Source organism: Zalophus californianus, chromosome 5 (genome assembly GCF_009762305.2).
Source record: "Zalophus californianus isolate mZalCal1 chromosome 5, mZalCal1.pri.v2, whole genome shotgun sequence".
NCBI classification, from domain to species: Eukaryota; Metazoa; Chordata; class Mammalia; order Carnivora; family Otariidae; genus Zalophus; species Zalophus californianus.
In genome coordinates, this window is record NC_045599.1 from 113,754,761 (window position 1) to 113,775,997 (window position 21,237).

At 41.1% G+C, this 21,237-nt stretch overlaps 1 protein-coding gene across 5 annotated transcripts in view; it reads left to right on the forward strand.

Moving 5' to 3' along the window:
• Positions 1-21,237, forward strand: part of HTR4 (5-hydroxytryptamine receptor 4) — a 178,608-nt gene that overhangs the window by 112,191 nt on the left and 45,180 nt on the right. For all 5 annotated transcript variants that reach the window (XM_027607103.2, XM_027607106.2, XM_027607104.2 and 2 more), the window contains 3 exons: positions 6,038-6,191; positions 7,077-7,118; positions 9,814-10,382. In XM_027607103.2, coding sequence (XP_027462904.1) covers positions 6,038-6,191; positions 7,077-7,118; positions 9,814-10,382 — 765 coding nt within the window. The remainder of the gene's footprint in view (positions 1-6,037; positions 6,192-7,076; positions 7,119-9,813; positions 10,383-21,237) is intronic.

Here is a 21,237-nt window from a genome sequence, read left to right on the forward strand (position 1 = left end):
CTTGGTCTCACATTGTAATGGAATTTATTTTAAATGGTAATGACTAGGGCTTTGTTACTTATTCAGCCCGTTCTGTGAGCATCCACTCTATCTAGCACTGTATGAGGCATTGGGGATATAACGGTAAACGGGGGAAACATTTCTGGAACTTATGAATCAGGTAAGGTGGACTCTTCTCACCTCCTGTCATAGATCTTAGCTCTTTGAGGGAGTGCAGGTGTCTTGTACTGCTGGGTATCCCTCAGGCTGTATTAAGTTACGGTGAGCAGGGTGGAAAGCAATGTCCTGGTCTTCTCTGGTCTGTAGAGAATGCACTGGAGTCTTGTGCTGTCATCCACACTTGTGACATCTACACTTAGGAGGTAATGGCACACTGTAGCATATGCCGAGGACGCGGAGCCCCCGCTATTGGTGCACTCACCTCCTCTAAAGCAAGCTCTCTCAACCTTACCGCTGTGGACGTTGCAAATTGGATGGTTCTTTGTTGGGGAGTGCAGGGCTGTCTTGTCCACCGTGAGACTTGTAGCATCTCTGACCTCTACCCACTGGTTGCCAATAGCACCATCCTTCCCAGGTGTGACAACAACTAATGTCTCCAGACATTGCCAAGTACCCCTTGGTGAGCAAAATCAAAGTGGGTTGAATCCAACTGGGTATATATTTCCTACAGAAAGTAGGACTTCAGAAAAATGTAAAAGCTCTCCTTAGATGTCTGTAGGACAACTATGCAGAAAAAGAATTCAAGAAAGAAATGTTTAATTGAGCCAGAGAGTAAAGCTGGACGTGGCAGAGACTCAATTGTGGAAAGAGCTTTCTTAACTTTAGGGTAGTCTTAAGTTTAGACAGTAGGGCAGTGGGCTGTGGTGACTTCCCGGTCCCTCGTACATTCACACAGGCCTGGATACACTTCATTTTTTAGAGGATTGGGGGATTTCAGGATTCTGAGGACCCTACGAGTTCTCAGATTCAGCGTTTTGATTGTTTCTGAAGTGGCTTTTAAAGAATTAGAATAATTCCTTGGGGACTTAGGGAAGGAGGCAGAGTGAAGTGATAGTGATGAAATTCACGTTCTGGTCCTTGAGTCCAACTGCCTGGACTAGATCCCAGCTCAGCTCTTACCTTGGGCACATTCTGAGATTTCTGTGTGTTTGTTTCCTCATCTACATAATGGGTGCTTTTATAGTTCCTGTCTCAAGAGTAGTTGTGAGGACTAAATGAGATAATACAGGGAGAGCCCTTGGTAAGTAAATGTATAGTAACTATTAAGTCAGCTACTTCTGCCTAGTGGTGTTGTTCTGTGTGTTTTGGGGGCAGTTCATGAAAGGATAAATATTTTTGTTATTTGCAGGGGTAATATAATTCAAGTATAGGAATTAAAAAGCAACCATGACAGATAACAGTCAAGTTATTAGATTTCTGTCTGGTCCCTGATCCGTAGACAAATGTTAGAATTTTAAAGGAAACTCCATTAGTCAATTAACACTTGGACTCAATTTTTCTTAATCATTTTATTCAGTGATGTTTATCTTCACCTACTTAATTTAGATTCTTGAATGCAGACTTCAAAAGGATGTTTATTCTTCTCGATTCATGGCTAGAAGGCAAAGATTCAAAAGCTATCAGGAAGGATAGAAGCATATACTGTGGCTTATTCAGGGCACCTGCCTCAAGAGTGCCAAAGCCTGGGTAAGAATCGTGAACCCAGCAGTCAAGTGGCTGCTATGATCTGAGCTCCAAATAAAAGCCTCATATTTTCTACTCCATCCCCACTTAAAAATCAAATTATGTCTATCATAAGACAGCCTCAGGCTGAATATGATGTTGAGGGGAAGATTCAGGTCAAACAGATATCTAGACAAAATTTGGTATTTTTCTTATTCATCCTTACATATCCCTTGCAACTTAGCCAATCCAATTTAAGTAAAAATAAAATTCTTCTTTTCCTTGTACTGATTGCTGATTTTTCAAGTAGGAGATAAAGGACTTTTCTCAGGCTTACCCAACCACCCCACATCATGCAAGAGTAACTTTCGACAACTATCTGTGCAGGAGACCACGGATGCATCCCACCTGAGCCCCTATGGAATGAGCTATCCAAGCCACTTTCTTTCAGGCAACCATTGTCCAGCATACTGACTGCATAGATCAAATGGGGAAAAGATCGGTAAAATGTGTATCACATCCACAGTATTCCCCTTGAAGTTGAACTTCAAAAGGAAATCTGCCACTACTATTTACTTCTCTGTGGCAGGAGCTCCTAGTAACCAAGGGTAATGCAAATAAAGTGAGAACATTGGACCAGCAGACCATGGAGAGAGCATTTAAAAAAAAAATCTAATTAACTATTTTTTATTGAAGCATAGTTGACATACAATATTATATTACTTTCAGATGTATAACATAGTGATTTGACACTTACATACATTATGAAATGATCACCACAATAATTCTGGTTATTCCAACCATATATTCCAATATATAGTTATTCCAATATTATTGACCGTATCCTCTTATACTGTACTTTATAGTCCCATGACTTATTTTTTTTATAATTGGAAGTTTATATCCCTTAATCTTCTTCACCTATTTTGCCCATCCTTCCACCCACTTTGAACATGAGGAGATTTTATTGTGCACAGGATATTCATCATGCAATTCATTCAGGTAATCACCCTGGCCAAGCAAGACTTAGAAGGACTTTCACAAAAATGTTCTGAGCACCAATATAACTATATATTCTAAAGTCTCCTTCTGTAAATTCTGTTGTCTTCCCAACATGACCCTCTAAATATCTGTGTCCACATATGAAAGTTTAAAGACCCTTTGCAGCTAAGATATCCTGCTTCCTCAAACTTACCTTTTGTCCCACAAGTTACTTAGCTTTGCCTTGTCTTTTGAACCTTTGGATTTCTGTAACATTGGAGATCCAACCAAAATTCCTGAAATCTTGTCTTCACTTAACATCTGTTCCAACCTCAAAAATCATAAATTATACAGCAAAGATAGGGAAACATCCGTTCTTCACTTAGCCCTCAATCGCCTTCTTTGGGATGGTAGATGAAGGGATGTTATAACTTTGAGCTATGATTTGAAAGTATATTGAATCAAACAAAGATATTCTCGCTTAGAACAAAGTATCTATGAAGGACATGTCTGACATTCAAAACCATTTTTACTGAGGTAGGAAATTTTGCTGGCAAGAGACTGACTTTAGCCAACTTTGTTAGTTTGCTGGAGCTGTCATAACGAGTAGCACAAACTGGGTGCTTGGAGCAGGATATGTATTGTCTCACAGTTCTGGAAGCTAGAAGTCTGAAGTCACGGTGTCAGCAGAGCCATGCTTCCTCTGAAACCTGTAGGGGAAGGATTTTTCTTTCGTTCTTCTTAGCTTTTGGTGGTTTGCTGGCAGTCTTTGGTGTTCCTTGGCCTGCAGAGTCATCATTCCAGTCCTCCATCTCTGAGCATATCTGAATCTGTGTCCAAATTTCCCTTTTCCTAAGGACATCAGCCATATTGGATCAAGGCCCACACTAATGGCCTTATTTTTGTTTTATCACCTCTGTGAAGACTCTGTATCCAAGTAAGGTCATACTCCAAGGGCCTGAGGGTTAGAACTTCAACATATCTGTTAGGAAAGGGAGAGGCGACACAACTCAATCTGTGACACCAGCTTAAACAAAAAAGGAATTTATTGGAAAGATATGTGGTGACTTAATTAAAGGAACAGCTAAAGCAAGAAGACCTAAAAAGGCAAGAGCATGGTTGCCCAACGATCCAAGGAGCAGGCAGGACCTACCCCCAGCCCCACTAGGAGGCTGTTGTATCAAGGGACCTCCACTGACTTCCCCATCTTTGCATCACTCCACATGGCATTCAGAGTCCCAGGAGAAAGTCTGATTGGGTCACTATGTGGCCGGAAAAGTTGGGAGCGCCATTATTTCCTCTCCCAACAACACGAAAGCAACAGAGAAGAGATAATTCCCAAAGGCTTTGGGATGCTATTACCAAAAGAAAGGAGGAAGGATGCTAAATGGATAAAACGAAATGTCTAATTTAGACCCTCTAGCAGGAAATGAGGAAGGAAGCACAATTTGGGGAAAAAAAATTATTTTCATATACTCCAAATTCATGATTAATTCTATGTACATAATAAATCCCTGATGATTATTAATACAGCCACTCAGAAAAATTTGTCATTCTGATATGATTTGCCTTTCTTATAAGTCAAGATCATGGAGGGAATTCCAGCTAATCATGATTCCTTTACTGCACTATCTTTAGTTATGTTTTGCTACCATGTCAGTTTTATAGATAGAGAAAATGAGTTCCCCCAAGTGAGCCTTTCTCCCATTCTTTGGTCTCTTGTTCCTTGTACTCTGATCCAGATCAGGACACCCACTTGTGTTGCTGGCCACAGAAAGCCTCCTGGCACGTTATGGTCAGCTGCTTCCTGATGCCTTGGAGGGAAATGTATAATTCTCCCCTCTCAGCTCCTGAGGCACCCACTTCTCATGTTCCAACACTGAGGGGGCTCTCCTTATTCCACCCTCTTTCCCAACTCATCCTACCACCACCTCTTCAAAGAATATAGCCATTGTTATGTTAGTTATGCTTTGAATTAAGAAAAGAAAAGAAGAGGTGGGAAAAATTAAAGCAGATTGCATAAAATGAGGGATATATGGGGGTGTCTCATCATTAAATGGCATAAAATCTTAAAGAATAGACTTATCACCCGGGCTTTCTGTTTGCACTTATTCTTTGACACTTCCAAAGACAAATATCCGATAGGTCTACTGGAGTATTTTGCCTGTTGTCAAATTCCCTGAAGTGCTGGGCATGGGAGTGGTGCTCTCCAAGACTGGAAAAACATGCAAGAAGCAGTCTGGGAGTTAGAGACCAGATCACTGAGTGGAGCAGATTGCATCTCTATATGGAGGAAGGAAGAAAGCTAGTACATTGGCAGAACATGGACTCAAAAACTGGTAAGCAGTGAGTCCCAGGAGGGAGAGCAGAGCCTGATAAATGAGGGCGGGTGGTCTCTACCAGTCGGTAGGACATGATGGAGCAGGGAATATTTGAAATTTTACATTCTTGGCATCAAAGAAACAATTAAATGGCCTAGTCCAAAAGTAATGCATGTCAACCCTGTTTACAACTCCTTGGCCAGACCAATCACTTGGCTCCATCCAACCACAATGAGGCCAGGAAGCCCATGTGCCCAGAAGGGGGAGCTGGACATACTTAGCAAGCAGCCGCAATGACTTTCCACTTGTGCAAATGCAAACTCCTTCCCCAACAGACTCTGATTCAGGAGATCCTTGGAATCTGCATTTTACATAGGCCTCCTCAGGTGAGTCTGATGCAGGGGAGAAGAGTGGAGTCTCTGGAACACTGACTTAGAACTCCACCTCAGGATAACCAGATGACCAAGAGGATGGGGGCAAATCTGAGATCCAGTCCTTAGAGCTCAGATGTAGGGCCAAACCTGGGAGACTTCACCTTGTTGTCAAAGGGGGCCACGGATGCCTGGACGCTGTGGTCCAGAGGGCTGGACAGAAGATTCCGAAGTGCCCAGGCAGGAAGGTAAGTGCTGGAACCAAACCTGAGACAGAGCAGACCCTCAGGTGTGTATCAAGATTCTCAGCGACAGGGAGAGGAAGAGGGATATGGGGCCAACTCCAGCAGTGACTCTCAGATGTGATCTAAGGCAGACATTTATGTCCGCAGAACTCATGGGCCAATATCACATCTCCTTATGTAATTCCTTGTCTCTTTCCTCTGTCCTTTCCTGGTGTCATCTTCCCTTCCTCCATTACCCACTCTCTCTGCTTTCCCCCCATTATTTTCTCTTTTATTCCTTCTTTATTTTTCTTCTTTACTCCCCCCTCTGATTTCCTCTTTCCCAATATTTCCTCTTCTTACACCCCTTCTCCTCTCTGCTCCTTCTCCACTCTTCTTTCTCCTCAATCATTCTTCCCTCCTTCTCCCTCTCATTCCTCCTTTCCCATGGCACCCATACATTCTATTCTCTCTCCAGGTATTATGCCATCTGCTGTCAGCCTCTGGTCTATAGGAACAAGATGACCCCTCTGCGCATCGCATTAATGCTGGGAGGCTGCTGGGTCATCCCTATGTTTATCTCTTTTCTCCCTATAATGCAAGGCTGGAATAATATTGGCATAATTGATTTGGTGAGTACCTGTGCAGACCCTGCTGGTTTACTCTCTGGTGGAGTTTATTTGCTTGGGATTCTAAATAAACAAATAATATCAGGTTGGGTGGCTATTTTAAGAAAGATTCTGATAGTGGTTGGAGTGACAGCAGTAACAACAACAAAAAAATGCAAGCTAACATTTTGGAATGTTTGTTGTATGCCAGAAAGGATGCTCAGACTTTACATAGAATCCTGAAAACATCCTTCTCTCATCTCATCCAGATGGGAGAAGTAAGGCTCCAAAAGGTGAAATAACATGCCCAGTAAATAGCAGAACGGGTACTCAAAAGCTTAGCGTTCAGACTACAGAGCCTGAGGTATGTGAGGTGCCCCAAGAGGCCTTCATCTTATCTCATGGCTTCCAGTGACCAGCAGAAAACATGTCACATGGGTGGAGGCTTCCAGAAAATGAAGAGAACTCTGGGCCAGGAGTTGAGAGAACTGGACCGTGAGCCCAGCTCTGTCCCTGACCCTGAAGGACTGCAATGAGAAGGTGCATTGGTCTTCAGTGGAGGAGTGTGTCTTGCAGGGGTGTCGGAGAGCAGCATGCGAGCCAGGTGTTTGCCAGCCCCTGTTCAGGTGATCTTCAAGAGCCTTCCGGCTGTGACACACTATGTTGATAGTACCAAAGTTGCAATGAAGATCAAAAGTTACGGTGGGGGTTCACTGGCAGTGATATCTATTCCCTAAGGTGGTTGTCAGGCAGTCACTTTGCAGTGGGGACTGTGCTGAGGTAGGAAGGGGACTGGAGATGAGAGATTGAGAGCAGGCTCCAGCCCAACGAGACCAGTTAGAGTAGGAGCTGCCTGTTCTTCTCTCCACCACATTCCCAGCCCCTAATCTTGCCTTGTTCTTTGTCCAGGAAAGGATATCCAAGCCAAGGCTGGGCCAGGATTTGCATGTGGTATGTCAGAACAAGAGTTCCTTGGGCTTCTGAAAGAAATGCTGGGGACAAAGGAGTGGAGAAGGAAAAGGGGATTCATACCAGGGAGACTGTATGGATATTTTCTTGAATTCTATCCTTCTTCTTTCAAACTTCCAATTTCACCATTCTCAAGGGAAATGAAATTCAAGTTCCCGACGACCAGCAGAGTAATAATTATGACCAACCAATGTTGAACGCTTACTGTTTGCCGAGTCCAGGTTCACTTAATCATCATTTCTGTGAAACCTCCCTCAGGCCTCACAACAATGCCATGAGGTTGATCCCGTCATTGCCGTCAGGAAACGGAGCATCAGAGAGCTTAAGTTATTAGCTAGCGTCAGATTGGCAGGGAGTGGTGGTGACTCTGGCTAAGCCCAGGCTTGCTGCACTCCGGAGTCTACGCTCTTAATCTCTGTGCTAAATGTACTCCCTAATGGAGAAGACATTTGGAAGCATAAGGTTTCATGCATGGGAACTTTTCAAAAGAGTGCAGCAGTCTTACCTTTGGATATAGAGTTTCTAAGCGAAATAAATTAGAGAATGGAATTGCTGTCCATTTGGGGAGGGAGATAGAGGCATCCCCTATTTACTTCATGCACCTGGGGAATGGGGCATCTGCTTGCTGTGAACATGCCTACTATTTGCTCCATGATGCTGTGATAGCATCGCATCTTTCCACTCACCTGCACATTGAATTGGCCTAGAGAGAAGCTAGCACAACCCATGTGTTCACAATACAGATGCAGTTGGTTCTCACCATTCGTGGTAAGTAGGTTCTATAAAGTTGCCACAAGCACCGAATTAGCAAATACTAAATCTTTGCTCCTAGGAGAAATACAGCGTTAGGTTCCTGCAGGTTCTGGTCACAATATTTTCATCACCTAGTCAATACACAATATATGCTGCTTGTGAGAGAGGCCCATGAAATGTAAGGTGACAGTAAGGTTGATATAAAATAATATATATGTTATCATACACATAATAATATATAATACGCAAACACTAATCAGAAGAAAGCTGGTGTAGCTGTACTAGGTATCAGTGATAAAATACATTTAAGGCAAGTCATACTGCTTGAGATAAAGAGGAATATTTCAGTATGAGAAGAAGGTCAATTCAATAGGAAGATATACTATAATCTTATAATATGCTATGAGACAAGACACTAAAAAATGCACAAATAAAATACCATACGTGTGTATCATATGTTATTCATACATTTGTTCATGTGTATGTTCACACTGGATGTGGGCGGACGCTATTCCTAGGCAGGGCTGATAACTCAGAGCTGTCAGCAGACAGAGTTTATGGCAGGGAGAAAAGTCTTTCAATCTTTAAAAGAGATTCAGTGTATCACAGTATCTAATACTAGGGAGGCTTATTCCAGGAATGCAACACAATCACTGTAATTCACCGTATTAATAAAAGAGAGAGGGAAAACCCACATGATCATCTCTTTACTGCCAAAAATTCATTAACAAAATTCAGTATCCATGATTTCAAAAAATTCTCATCAAACTAAAAATAGAAGAGAGCATCCATAAAAAACGTCCAGCAAGTATCATACTTAATAGTAAAATATTGAAACTCCCCTCCTAAAACTGAGAATGTAAAATGGTGTCCACTATTACCCCTTCTATTTAGGATTACACTTGAGGTCTTATCAAGTTCAATAATGCAAGAAAAATGGAATTAAGATTGGAAAGGATGAAGTGAAATTTTTATTATTTGGAGATCAGATGGGTACTTATGAAGAAAATTAATAAGAATCTAGAGACGAAATATTAATAACAAATTTAACAGCGTTGCTGGATACGTTGCCATACAAAAAATTTTCACCGAATTCTACATACCAACAACAAACAATTAGGATTAAGGACTTTAAGGCTGTACCATTTGCAATAGGATAGCGAGTCAAATACTTAGGAATAAATCTGACAAAAGATGTGCAAAACATTTACAGAAAAAAATTGTAAAATATTACTGAAATACATTTTAAAGGATTTAAGTAAAGGAAAGAATTACCATGTTTGTGAAATGGAAGGCTTACCATGGGAAAGAAGTCCGTTTTCCTCAATCATTCTACTCTATCTCCAATCAAAATCCCCAAAGATCTGTAGGGAAATTGATAAGCTAATTCTAAATTTTATATAGGAAATGCTGAGATATAAGAACAGTCTTGAAGGAGACGGGCCACAGTTCAAAGACTTTTACTACCAGATATATTGTGTGCAGGCAGAGGGGGAAGGGAGGAGACGCTAACTCCGCTCTCGGTTGGGTACGGAGATTGAAGGATGATTTTGTCCCTATGTTATCTCCCCTCTCCCCTGGGGCCTGCAACCCCTTGTGCAGAGACAGTCCCTCTGCCCCCCGGGATGCCATCGTATTCCTTTCTACTTTCGTGGTTTTATGCGCTATGGGCTTATTAGGAAAAGAGAACTTGGCTGATAACCCTTCTTCTCTCTTTCCTCCTCTTTTTCCTCTTGTGTTTTCCCCTCCCTTCCTGCCCTTCCTTGTTCCCCTCCTTTTCTCTCTGCTTTCCAATCCCTCCTTTGCTTTTTCATCCTTTTTCTTTTCTCACAATTTTCCTCCTTCCCCTCCTGCTTCTTTCTCTTTACTTTTTCCTTCCCGTTCTCCCTTCTTTCCTCATTTATTCTCTCCCTCCAACTCTCAGATAGAAAAAAGGAAGTTCAACCAGAACTCTAACTCTACGTACTGTATCTTCATGGTCAACAAGCCCTACGCCATCACCTGCTCTGTGGTGGCCTTCTACATCCCGTTTCTCCTCATGGTGCTGGCCTATTATCGCATCTACGTCACAGCGAAGGAGCATGCCCACCAGATCCAGATGTTACAACGGGCAGGAGCCTCCTCCGAAGGCAGGCCCCAGCCAGCCGACCAGCACAGCACTCATCGCATGAGGACAGAGACCAAAGCAGCTAAGACCCTGTGCATCATCATGGGTTGCTTCTGCCTCTGCTGGGCTCCATTCTTTGTCACCAATATCGTGGATCCATTCATAGACTACACTGTTCCTGGACAGGTGTGGACCGCTTTCCTCTGGCTTGGTTACATCAACTCTGGGTTGAACCCCTTTCTCTACGCCTTCTTGAATAAGTCTTTTAGACGTGCCTTCCTCATCATCCTCTGCTGTGATGATGAGCGCTACCGAAGACCCTCCATTCTGGGCCAGACTGTCCCCTGTTCAACCACAACCATTAATGGATCCACACATGTGCTAAGGTGAGTGCTTAGGGGCTTGATAGATTTTGTTCATTTGCAAGACTCCGAACGGGCACCTCTCCAGTGTTTTGTTTCCAGGGGGTTGTTCTTGAAAACCTGTGCAGTGTTTACAAAGAATAAAGAAAAATCTACTCTCTGGTCCTGAAGTAGAATAGTGGATAAGGCCTCAGGCTCTGGGGGAGGCTGGCCTTTATTCAAATCTAGCCTCCACTGTTCTTTGACCCTGGGCAAGTCGTTTAACCACACTGAGCTTCAATTTCATCTTTTAAAAAATTGAGATCCCAATCACAGTATTTTCGTCACAGGGTTTTTGTGAGGATCAAATTAGCTAATGTGTGTAGAGCACATAGTACAGATCCCAACACCTAGTAAGCACTTAGCAAATATTATCTATTATTATTTATAGGTAGTGTTTTGCAGTAGTGGTTAAAAGCGTGGGCTTTAAGGTAAAATAGACTCTATTTTGACTCTCAGTGCCACTGTTAACCATTTGTATAATCTCTCTTGGTTTTATTTTACTCAACTGTAAAAAAAAAAAAGGTAGTAGCATCCATCTCATAGGGCTTTTGTGGCAGCTAGAGATAATGTATTTTTTTAGGGCCTGACACATAGTAAGTACTCACAATTCTCTTAACAATGTTATTAATATGATTAGTAGGAGGAGGAGTAATAACTTATGGCCTGATACCCAAGATGGCCACAAAATAACGTGATAAATGAAATAAATAGGATAAATGTGCAACAGTAATACCACGTGATAAATGATATAATGAAGTTATGGATAATCAAGAAAGGGAATCTGAGGAGGAAAAAAGCTGATTTGGCCTAAGAAAATCAGGAAAGGCTTCAGAGGACAGCATTTTTTAAGAATTTGAGACTTGGAGGAGAGATCAATGAAGCCATTCTAGCAAATTGAGCAGCATGAGGAAAGAAATGGAATGTGAAAGCGCATGGGAAGGTCAAGTGGTTTATCCAAGGTCACCTGGGTTGATGGAGGTGGGAGTAACTTTGGAGCAGTCATGATGCCTCTCTCTGAACCCTGAGAATTTTCTGGCTCCCTTGGGCTAGAGTCGTTCTCAGCCATGAGAAACCATGTGTTAAATAAGTATATTCATCCTGTAGCAAAGATAAATTGTCAACAGCATTTTTTTCTTTGCCTCGAGATGCACAGGAATTTCTAAAAAGCAGTTCCTTCTTTTGACACAAGCATTTAGTTTTTCTGATGACAGTATTCAGCTGTCCTGGCAGCTGAAAATTGAGGAATTTTCATTTGCATGTGTAAAAAAAGAAAAGAGAAAATAGGGTTTGCAGTGAAATATAAACACTTTGCCTCAGAGACTGCTCAGAAGCCTGAATTCAATTTACTGCTGCTAGTGTGGGCAGACTTGTAGTTAAAGCCTAGTCTGGTGTTGAGATTCCAACTGGTGGGGGGCCCTCCAAGACTACTCCTATAGGCTGGCGTTCTCTCCTGATTATTGTGCCTTAAGCGAGGGTCATAGGAAGAATCCAACCATAAAGTGTGTGCGCAGAACTTCTGTGTGGGGGCCTAAAAGCTGTCTGAGTTAGCAGTTGCCTGAGTTCAGGCAGTCAACAGCTCACAGAGTATGCTCTAGTGGTGCCTTTGCCAAGTCAGTTGTTCAGAACCGGAGGGACATTTTTCCCCATAGAAACAGTCACAGAAAGTGTTTGGGGGTTTCAAGGGCAACCCAAGAGACCTATTTTACTGACACGGTATTTTACCCCTGCTGCATTTGGAAACCTGCAGTGGGTTATGAAGCGGAGATGGTGGTTTCGAGCCGGCCTGTGGATGTACTCTCCATACTTTAGTTTTTGTATTTCTGCATGAGGTAATGAAAAGTGCAGGAAGTTGATCGGAGATACTTTTCTGGGGGAGGTAGGGAATCTTTTACGCATGGGGGAGCCGACACAGAGAAGACTGAAGCCTAAATCCACTACAGTGTAAGCTTTGCAAGGACAGGAATCCTGCCTGTTTCATTCACTGCTTCATACCAGATGCCCAATACGTTGCTTGATGTACAATAGGAACTTACACTCTTGATGAATAAATTAATAAAGCATACAGTTAATTCTCTAGATCTATTGTATGAGCACCACTTAAGAACAATGCATGTTTTTCTTAAAAATCCTTTAAGCAGGACATCAACAAAATCAGATGGATTCAAGAAATATAAAACCTAAACAATCAAAAGTAAAATCAGCTTTAATCCTGTTGATCCTACCCTTCACCTCAGAGACAATTAAAACTAGTCTGGTGATTTTTTAAATGCATTTACAAACATTCATAAAAACATACACACTCATAGATTCCTCTCCCTTTGTTCATTTTATTTTATTATTATTATTATTTTCATCATCATCATATGTACGTTCCTTAGTCCCCATCCCCTGTTTCACCCATTCCCTCCCCACCTCCCCTCTGGTAACCATCAGTTTGTTCTTTATAGTCAACAGTCTTATTTCTTGGTTTGTCTCTTTCTTTTTTCCCTTTGCTCATTTGTTTTGTTTCTTGAAATCCGTATATGAGTGAAATCATATGGTATTTGTCTTTCTCTGACTGACATGTTTTGCTTAGTGTTATACTCTCTAGCTCCATCCATGTTGTTGCAAATGGGAGGATTTCATTCTTTTTATGGCTGAATGATATACCACTTCTTCTTTATCCATTCATCTATCAGTGGACACTTGGACGGCTTCCATAGTTTGGCTATTGTAAATAATGCTGCAATAAACATAGGGGTGCATAGGTCCCTGTGATTTAGTGTTTTTGTATTTTTTGGGTAAATACCCAGTGGTGCAATGACTGGATCGTAGGGTAGCTCTGTTTTTAACTTTTTGAGTGGCCTCTATACTGTTTTCCAGAATGGCCGTACCAGTTTGCTTTCCCACCAACAGTGCATGAGGGTTCCTTTTTTCTCCACGTCCTTGCCAACACCTGTTGCTTCTTGTGTTTTTGATATTAGCCTTTCTGACAGGTGTGAAGTGACAGCTCGTTTTATTTATTTATTTATTTATTTATTTATTAAGATTTTATTTATTTAATTGACAGAGAGAGAGAGAGACAGCGAAAGAGGGAACACAAGCAGGGGGAGTGGGAGAGGGAGAAGCAGGCTTCCCGCCGAGTAGGGAGCCCGATGCGGGGCTCGATCCCAGGACCCTGGGATCATGACCTGAGCCGAAGACAGATGCTTAATGATTGAGCCACCCAGGTGCCCGAGTGACAGCTCATTTTAGTTTTGATTTGCATTTCCCTGATGATTAGTGATGTTTGAGCGCCTTTTCATGTGTCTGTTAGTCATCTGGATGTCTTCTTTGGAGAAATGTCTGTTCATGTCTTCTGCCCATTTTTTTAATTGGAGTGTTTGTTTTTTGGTTGTTGATTTATACAAGTTCTTTATATATCTTGGATACTAACCCTTTATTGGATATGTCATTTGCAAAAATCTTCTCCCATTCAGTAGATTGCCTTTTAGTTTTGTTGATTGTTTCCTTCGTTGCGCAGAAACTTTTTATTTTGATATCGTTCCAATAGTTTATTTTTGTTATTTTTAAAAAAGATTTCATGTATTTATTTGTTAGAGAGAGAGAGACAGCACAAGCAGAGGGAGCGGCAGGCAGAGGGAAAAGCAGGCTCCTCACTGAGCAAGGAGTCCGACGTGGGACTTGATCTCAGGGCCCTGGGTTCATGACCTGAGCTGAAGGCAGATGCTTAACTGACTGAGCCACCCAGGCGTCCCTATTGTTGCTTTTTTTCCCCTTGCCTCCGGAGACATATCTAGGAAAAGGTTGCTATGGCCAATGTCAGAGAAATTACTGCCTGTGCTCCCAAGGATTTTTGTGGTTTCAGGTCTCACATATAGGTCTTTCCTTCATTTTGAGTTTAATTATCTTTGACAAAGGAGGAATGACTATACAATGGGAAGAAGACAGTCTCTTCAGCAAATGGTGTTGGGAAAATTGGACAGCCACATGCAAAAGTATGAAACGGGACCACTTTCTTATTCCCTTTATTTTATATAAATGGGGTCATTTTATATGTACTTTTTTGCACCTTGCTTTTTATCCCTTAAGAATGTATTTTAAAGATCATTGCACCTCAGAACATTTAGATCTAACTCATTCTCTTTAACTGTTCCATAAGTGTGTTAAAATTTATTAATTTCCCATCAGTGAATATGTGTTACCAACCTTTTGCTATACCTAACTGCATTGTTTTTAATGCCCTTGAACATATTTCTTTGTGTATATGTATTTATTTTAGATAGCTATCCAAAGTGAAATTGCTCTATGGATATATATGTGCACTTAAAAATATTAGGTTTCTCGTAAGATCGACTCCCCAGAATACTGTAGTGATTTGCATTCTCATCAGCAGGCTGTGAGAGTAGCCTCTACTCCTTCCTTTCATCAACACTATACATTATTTTTCTTTTACTATTTTGCTAATTACAGAAATGTTCTGTCACTTAATTTGCATTTTCCAGAAGATTTGGTAAGTTGAACCTATTTTAAGTTAGTTATTGACTAATTTAAAAGTGTTGACATATATTTATCCTTGTAGAAACTGCACCTTCACATATTTGGTGCTTTATGTGACAACCTTGTTGTATTTTTCTTTTTTAATTTCTGATTATTTATTATATTCTAAGTAGTAATCCTTTGTTATATAATTTGCAAATACATTTCCCTCTCTTCTGCTTACTTTTGGACTTTGGTTAACTTTTTATTTTACTTTATTTTATTATGTTATGTTAGTCACCATACAATACATCGCCAGTTTTCGATGCAGTGATCCACGATTCATTGTTTTCATACAGCCCCGAGTGCTCCATGCAGTTATGTGCGCTCCTTAATACCCATCACCAGGCTAACTTTGAATTTTGAAAGCACTATTGATTTGACTTCTTACAGTTAACCCATCTTCCTTCTTGAAATACTTTTCACATTAATTTTCCTAAAAAGTATCCTTCCCTGGTTTGCCCTCTGACTCACCAGCAACTCGTTCTTAGTATCTTTTATGGGTTCTTCCTTCTCTCTCTGGCCTCTAGGTGTTAGAGTTCTTCAGGGCTCGGTTCTTTGTACTCTTCTCAAATGACATTCTCAGTTAATGTGATTTGACCGTCCATAGCTTTTGTGCCATCAATCTCTCTTTAATAGCTCTAGATCATAGCCGTCCTGTAAGCTCCAGACCACAGAATCCAATTTGCTTCCTTGACAGCCTCACATAGGTGCCTCTTAGGAATCCCACATTTAATGTACCTTGAACAGAATTCCCTTGTATATCCCACCCACCCACCTACTCCAAGCCTCCAGAGTCTCCTCTGTCTCCATAAGTGGAACTGTCATCTACCATGTTACTAAATCTGGACACTTTCTGTCACTCTCAGGGAGAACTGTCATATTAAACTGCAGACTTAAAGCTTTGAAAAAGAAGAACCAATCAGCTGATACTGAAAATATGGAGTTCAATCTAAATAAATGCGAAATCCAACTACAGGGACAGAATTTAAATCACCGAAGTGTAGGATGATGCCTGAACATCCTGCTGCATGTTTAAAATTTGGAATTTGAGGGGCACCTGGCTGGCTCAGTCGGTAGAGTATGTGATTCTTGATCTTGAGATCATGAGTTTGAGCCTCACGTTGAGGGTAGAGATTACTTTAAAATAAAATAAAATAAAAATAAAGTAAAATAGAATAGAGTAGAATAGAATAGAATTTGGAATTTGATAAGTGCAACTTCATTTTCCTCATGCAAAGCATTCATTGACAACTTTATGTCATTCTGTGCTATTAATAATAATGATTATGATGCCTAGCATAATTCCAGAAAAATGTGCCAGTTACTGTATTTAAGAACTTTGAATGCATTGTTGCATTTAATTTTTACAGCAGCCAAATAGGTTGCCATTATAATTACCGTTATTTTAACAATGAGAAAACCGAGGTTTAAAGAGGGTATAGAATTGACCCAAGGTCCCCCAAAGTCTTCATGATTGTCTTCAGGTTAATGAAAGATTAAAACACTCAAAATTGAAAATTATCCTGCCCTTAAAAAAAAAAAAATCTTCCCTGAGAATCTATAATATATAGAGGACTTAGTCTGCAACTCAAGAATCACACTGGGGAGAGCCAGGTCATGACAACACTCCAAAACTGTGGGGCTTTTTTCTTTTTTTTTTTTTTATTATTATGTTATGTTCATCAGCATACAGTACATCATTAGTTTTGGATGCAGTGTTCCACGATTCATTGTTTGTGCATAACACCCAGTGCTCCATGCAGAAAGTGCCCTCTTTAATACCCATCACCAGGCTAACCCATCCCCCCACCCCCCTTCCCTCTAGAACCCTCAGTTTGTTCTTCAGAGTCCATCGTCTCTCATGGTTCGTCTCCCCCTCCGATTTCCCCCCCTTCATTCTTCCCCTTCTGCTATCTTCTTCTTCTTTTTTTTTAAACATATAACGTACTATCTGTTTCAGAGGCACAGGTCTGTGGTTCAACAGTCTTGCACAATTCACAGCGCTCACCGTAGCACATACCCTCCCCAGTGTCCTTCACCCAGCTGATATGAGGAATTCTTAATCTCAGGAAACAAACTGAGGGTTGCTGGAGTGGTGGGGCGGGGAGGGATGGAGGGGTCTTTTTCTTTTAAAGTCTTTTTGAGAGAACAGAATTCTACTTTTCCAGGTTGAACTAAAAATAGGACAATTTGCCTAAGTGGTTTGGAATAGTAGGCCTTGGCCCTATTCTTGTAATCCCTTGACTTACGCAACATTTTATTTATTTATTTATTTATTTATTTATTTATTTATTTATTTATTTATTTCAGATTTATTTATTTCTTAGAGAGAGAGAGAGCGCACATGTGTAGGGGGAGGGGCAGAGGCAGAGGGAGAAAGAGAATCCACAGGCAGACTCCCCCCTGAGCTCTGTGCCCCACTAGGGGCTCGATCCCAGGACCCTGAGATCATGACCTGAACCAAAACCAAGAGTTGGCTGCTGAATTGATGGAGCCACCTGGGTGCCTCTGCCCTTTTTCTTTTTTTTTAAGATTTATTTGCAACATCTTATTATTGAACAAACATATGGGCAGTCAATGAAACAAAATATGTTTTTGCCAGACAGTCTTAGTGGACTTTGACCACTCAAATTGAACGAATTAGAGATGTCTGCAGTCATGTTTGGTTTTCTGTGAGATAAGCATCTTTGGAATATCCAGCTCATGATCAAAATAGAAGTGAACATACCAATTGATTGGCTGATGAAGTAGTTTGTCTAGATATGTAGGTTACACAGCCTCTTAAAAATAGTCTCCAGGGGCGCCTGGGTGGCTCAGTCGTTAAGCGTCTGCCTTCGGCTCAGGTCATGATCCCGGGGTCCCGGGATCGAGCCCCACATCGGGCTCCCTGCTTGGCAGGAAGCCTGCCTCTCCCTCTTCCACTCCCCCTGCTTGTGTTCCTGCTCTCGCTATCTCCGTCAAATAAATAAATAAAATCTTTAAAAAAATAGTCTCCAAACATGAATTATTGTCATATATATGTTTCTTGGGCAGTTTTAATTTGTATATCCACATATATTAGTAAGAGGTATAATGCCATCATGTGGGCAATGGATTCTAAGAGGTTCATCATGGGTGTGAACTGATTCTTAGCAAATTTTGGAGCCAGCTTCTCTCTCCTTGTCACATCTTCAACCTGGCTCTATAGTTTTTTCCCCATCCACCAACCTCTCTCTTAGTCTTAATAGAAATCACCTTTCCCACTCTAAGAAACTCCCATCAGACATAATGGCAGAGAAAGGAAGAAATAATCTAGTGAGGAGACATTGGCTGCATTCCCACTCAAGTCCGGGACAAGACGAGGTTGCCTTGTCACCTCTGCCGTTCAGCATTGCACACAAAATCCAAATGACAGAAAGGAGAAATATGAAATATAAAAATCAGAGAAAAAAAGAGCAAAACTGCGACTATGAACAATATGACTTTTTTGCCAGGAAAATCCACTATAAACCATGAAAACTAAGACATTTCACAAGGATGTCCAGATACTGAATAACTAACCCAACATTCAGTGACTCCTACGTCCTAGAAGTCACCAATTAGAATGTGGATTAGGAAAAATACCATCATCCACAGAAGCAGTAACTGAAGTTACTAAAAAAGCACAAAATGAAAACATAAGACATGTGTTGAAGGAAATTTTATAATTTTACTGAAGGAGAAATCAGAGATCTCGCTAAGGGTTCACTGTGGAAAGCAGAAGAGAATACTAAAAAAATCCAAATTTTTCTTTGGAAGTTATGGGATGCTCATCAAAAACCAGGTTTGCAGATTCTGGAACTTGATTTATTAGGTTTTGAGGTTTGATTCACAGTAACTGTGTACTGAGCACCTAATGAGCCAGGCACTGTGTATGAGGTGGTAGATGGAAAGATAAAGGAGAGTCGGATTCTCCCTGAGCTCACAGCCTAACTGAACAAAGAGTCACATAAGTAAATAATTACAGCACAGTGGACATCGCTGGGGTTGTGCACAAGGTTTAATGGGAGCTGAAGGGATTGCTACCTAACCAGCGGTTTCCTCATCATCACTGATGAGGGTCATCCAATCGCTGCTTGAATTCCTGCAACAAGAGAATCATACTACTTGATGAACCTGCTCAATGGTTGGGTAACTCTAGCATTTAAAAGGTCTTCTTTGTATTGAGTTGAAATCTTCATCCCTATACCTTCTGCCTGCTGGCCCTAGTTCTGCCTTGAGCAAGAGAAAACAAGGCTACATCTTCCTGTGTGTTTTAGTTCTATGTCCCTTCTGAGGCTTTTCTTCATTCTTCCATTACTCTCCATGCAATATTCTTAAAGGTTTGGAGAACACGATCATGTCCCCTTATTTGTAACCTTTATCATTATTTCTTTTGATCATTTTTCATTCAGAGTATGGTCAGTAGACCACTCCCATTAAAAGCATCTGGGAGCTTAGTAAAAACACAGATCCTGGACCCCATTCATGGAACTGGGGCAAGTTAGGGAAAATGACATTTTTGCCAAGATGATTCTTACGTGTATTAAACTTGGAGAAGCACAGACTCTGACTCCAGTGGATCGGAATGGTCCAGTGTGTGCTGGCATTGATTGTGTTTCTGGGTTATAAAACATATTATAATTCTTAGATCCTTTTAGAGTCTCTTAAAGGGTAATAATTTTATGCGATTGAACTAGTAAAATTCCTTTGGAAGTTGCCTCAGCTCAGCCATTCTTCGAGCCAAGTGACTCTGGCCCCTTGGGAGGTGAAGTGTGATCACATAGGCTGTGACCACATAGTGTGGCAGGAGATAGGAACAAGCCATCCTGATGTGATTTGGAGTTTATTGGGAGTTTGATTCTGGAGTTCTTTGTCCATTACCCTTGGATACATGTCAAGGATCTTGCCGAGGCTGTTCTCTGCTGAGTCTTCAGAGCCTAGTAAAGTGCCTGGCACATTGTGAGACTTAACAAGGAGTAAAGGAATGCTTCTGTCCCTTTTCCCTGGTCTCGCTTCTCTTCTGTTTAACTGTCTTTAGGAAGATTAGCCCCGGTGATCTAAGGCAGAGCAAGGATTTGTGGCGCTGGACGGTAACCTTAGAACAGAGATTTTTCTCTACATGAAATCCACTGAGGATTCCAGTTTTAGCTTCGTGGGTAAATAATCCCGGCCCTGCCTGTCTCACTGCCTCATTGTGAAAATCAAACAAGGTAATGGAGGTGAAATTGCTTTGCTAACTGCAAAGCTCCGTCCTCAGGGGAGAGATAATTATGTTATGAGAACAGACTATTTATAAGTTAGGTAAATAGCTAAGACTGCATGCTTAGCAATGCAGAGATGGCACGCAGAGTTTAGCTTTGGGGATGGAGTTCTCTGCTCTCAGGCCAGGCTTAGATAGCTCCTGTGGTTCTCCAAGTTTAGACCTAGCCCAAACCTAGGACACTCACCTTGTTCCTCAGAAGACTGAGAACTTCTGCAAGCACTTCCCAGAGAACTTGTCTATCTAACTTGGCTCTTGGCTACTATCCTCCGTTACCTACCCTCAGTCCCCCCTGATAAACAGTTTTTATGTTGACTTAGGGATCTCTAGAGCTGTGCTATCCAATAGGGTAACCATTAACCACATTCCAAGGATTCAGTAACCACATATTATAAGTAGAATATTTTCATTATTGTAAAAAGTTCTATTGGACAAAACAGCTCTAGAGCCTTCTCTCTGGAATGAGACTTGGACTTACTCTTACCAACCAAAGCTCAATAATAAATAAGCCAATTCTAATGGATGTGTTATAGAAGTCTTTGATATTCCCATGCACAAGATTAGTATGCTCAGGTTTAAATATGGAATCAAGAGAGGTGGAATATGTGAGGATAGAGATTGAAAGTGAGAAAGAGGGAAGAGAATGAGGGTTCTACTAAAAACAGTAGGAGAAAAAAATTCTTCTAGGCTATTGCTTTTTGTTGTTTCTTTTATAAATAAGTTATCAGAATTTATCATTGTGTTTATTTTTTGTTGACTTGTTTATTATCTGTCTCCTTAGTCAGACTGTCCGTACATGAGGGCAGGTAACATGTCTGTTTTATTCCCAAAAGTTTCCCCAGGGTAGAGCACATGGCACAATTCGTATACTTACTGGTTGAATGGATGGACGCTCTTATCAGACTCTGTTGCTCACCTGGAATGTGTATAGTCACATAAGTTTTTGCCACTTTAAACAAATATTTATTAATCCCATAACCAGAATCATTGTTTTTTTTTCACTGTGACATCACTTGCCAATTTTCAGTGTCAACACACCAGAATTTCCCTTTTAAA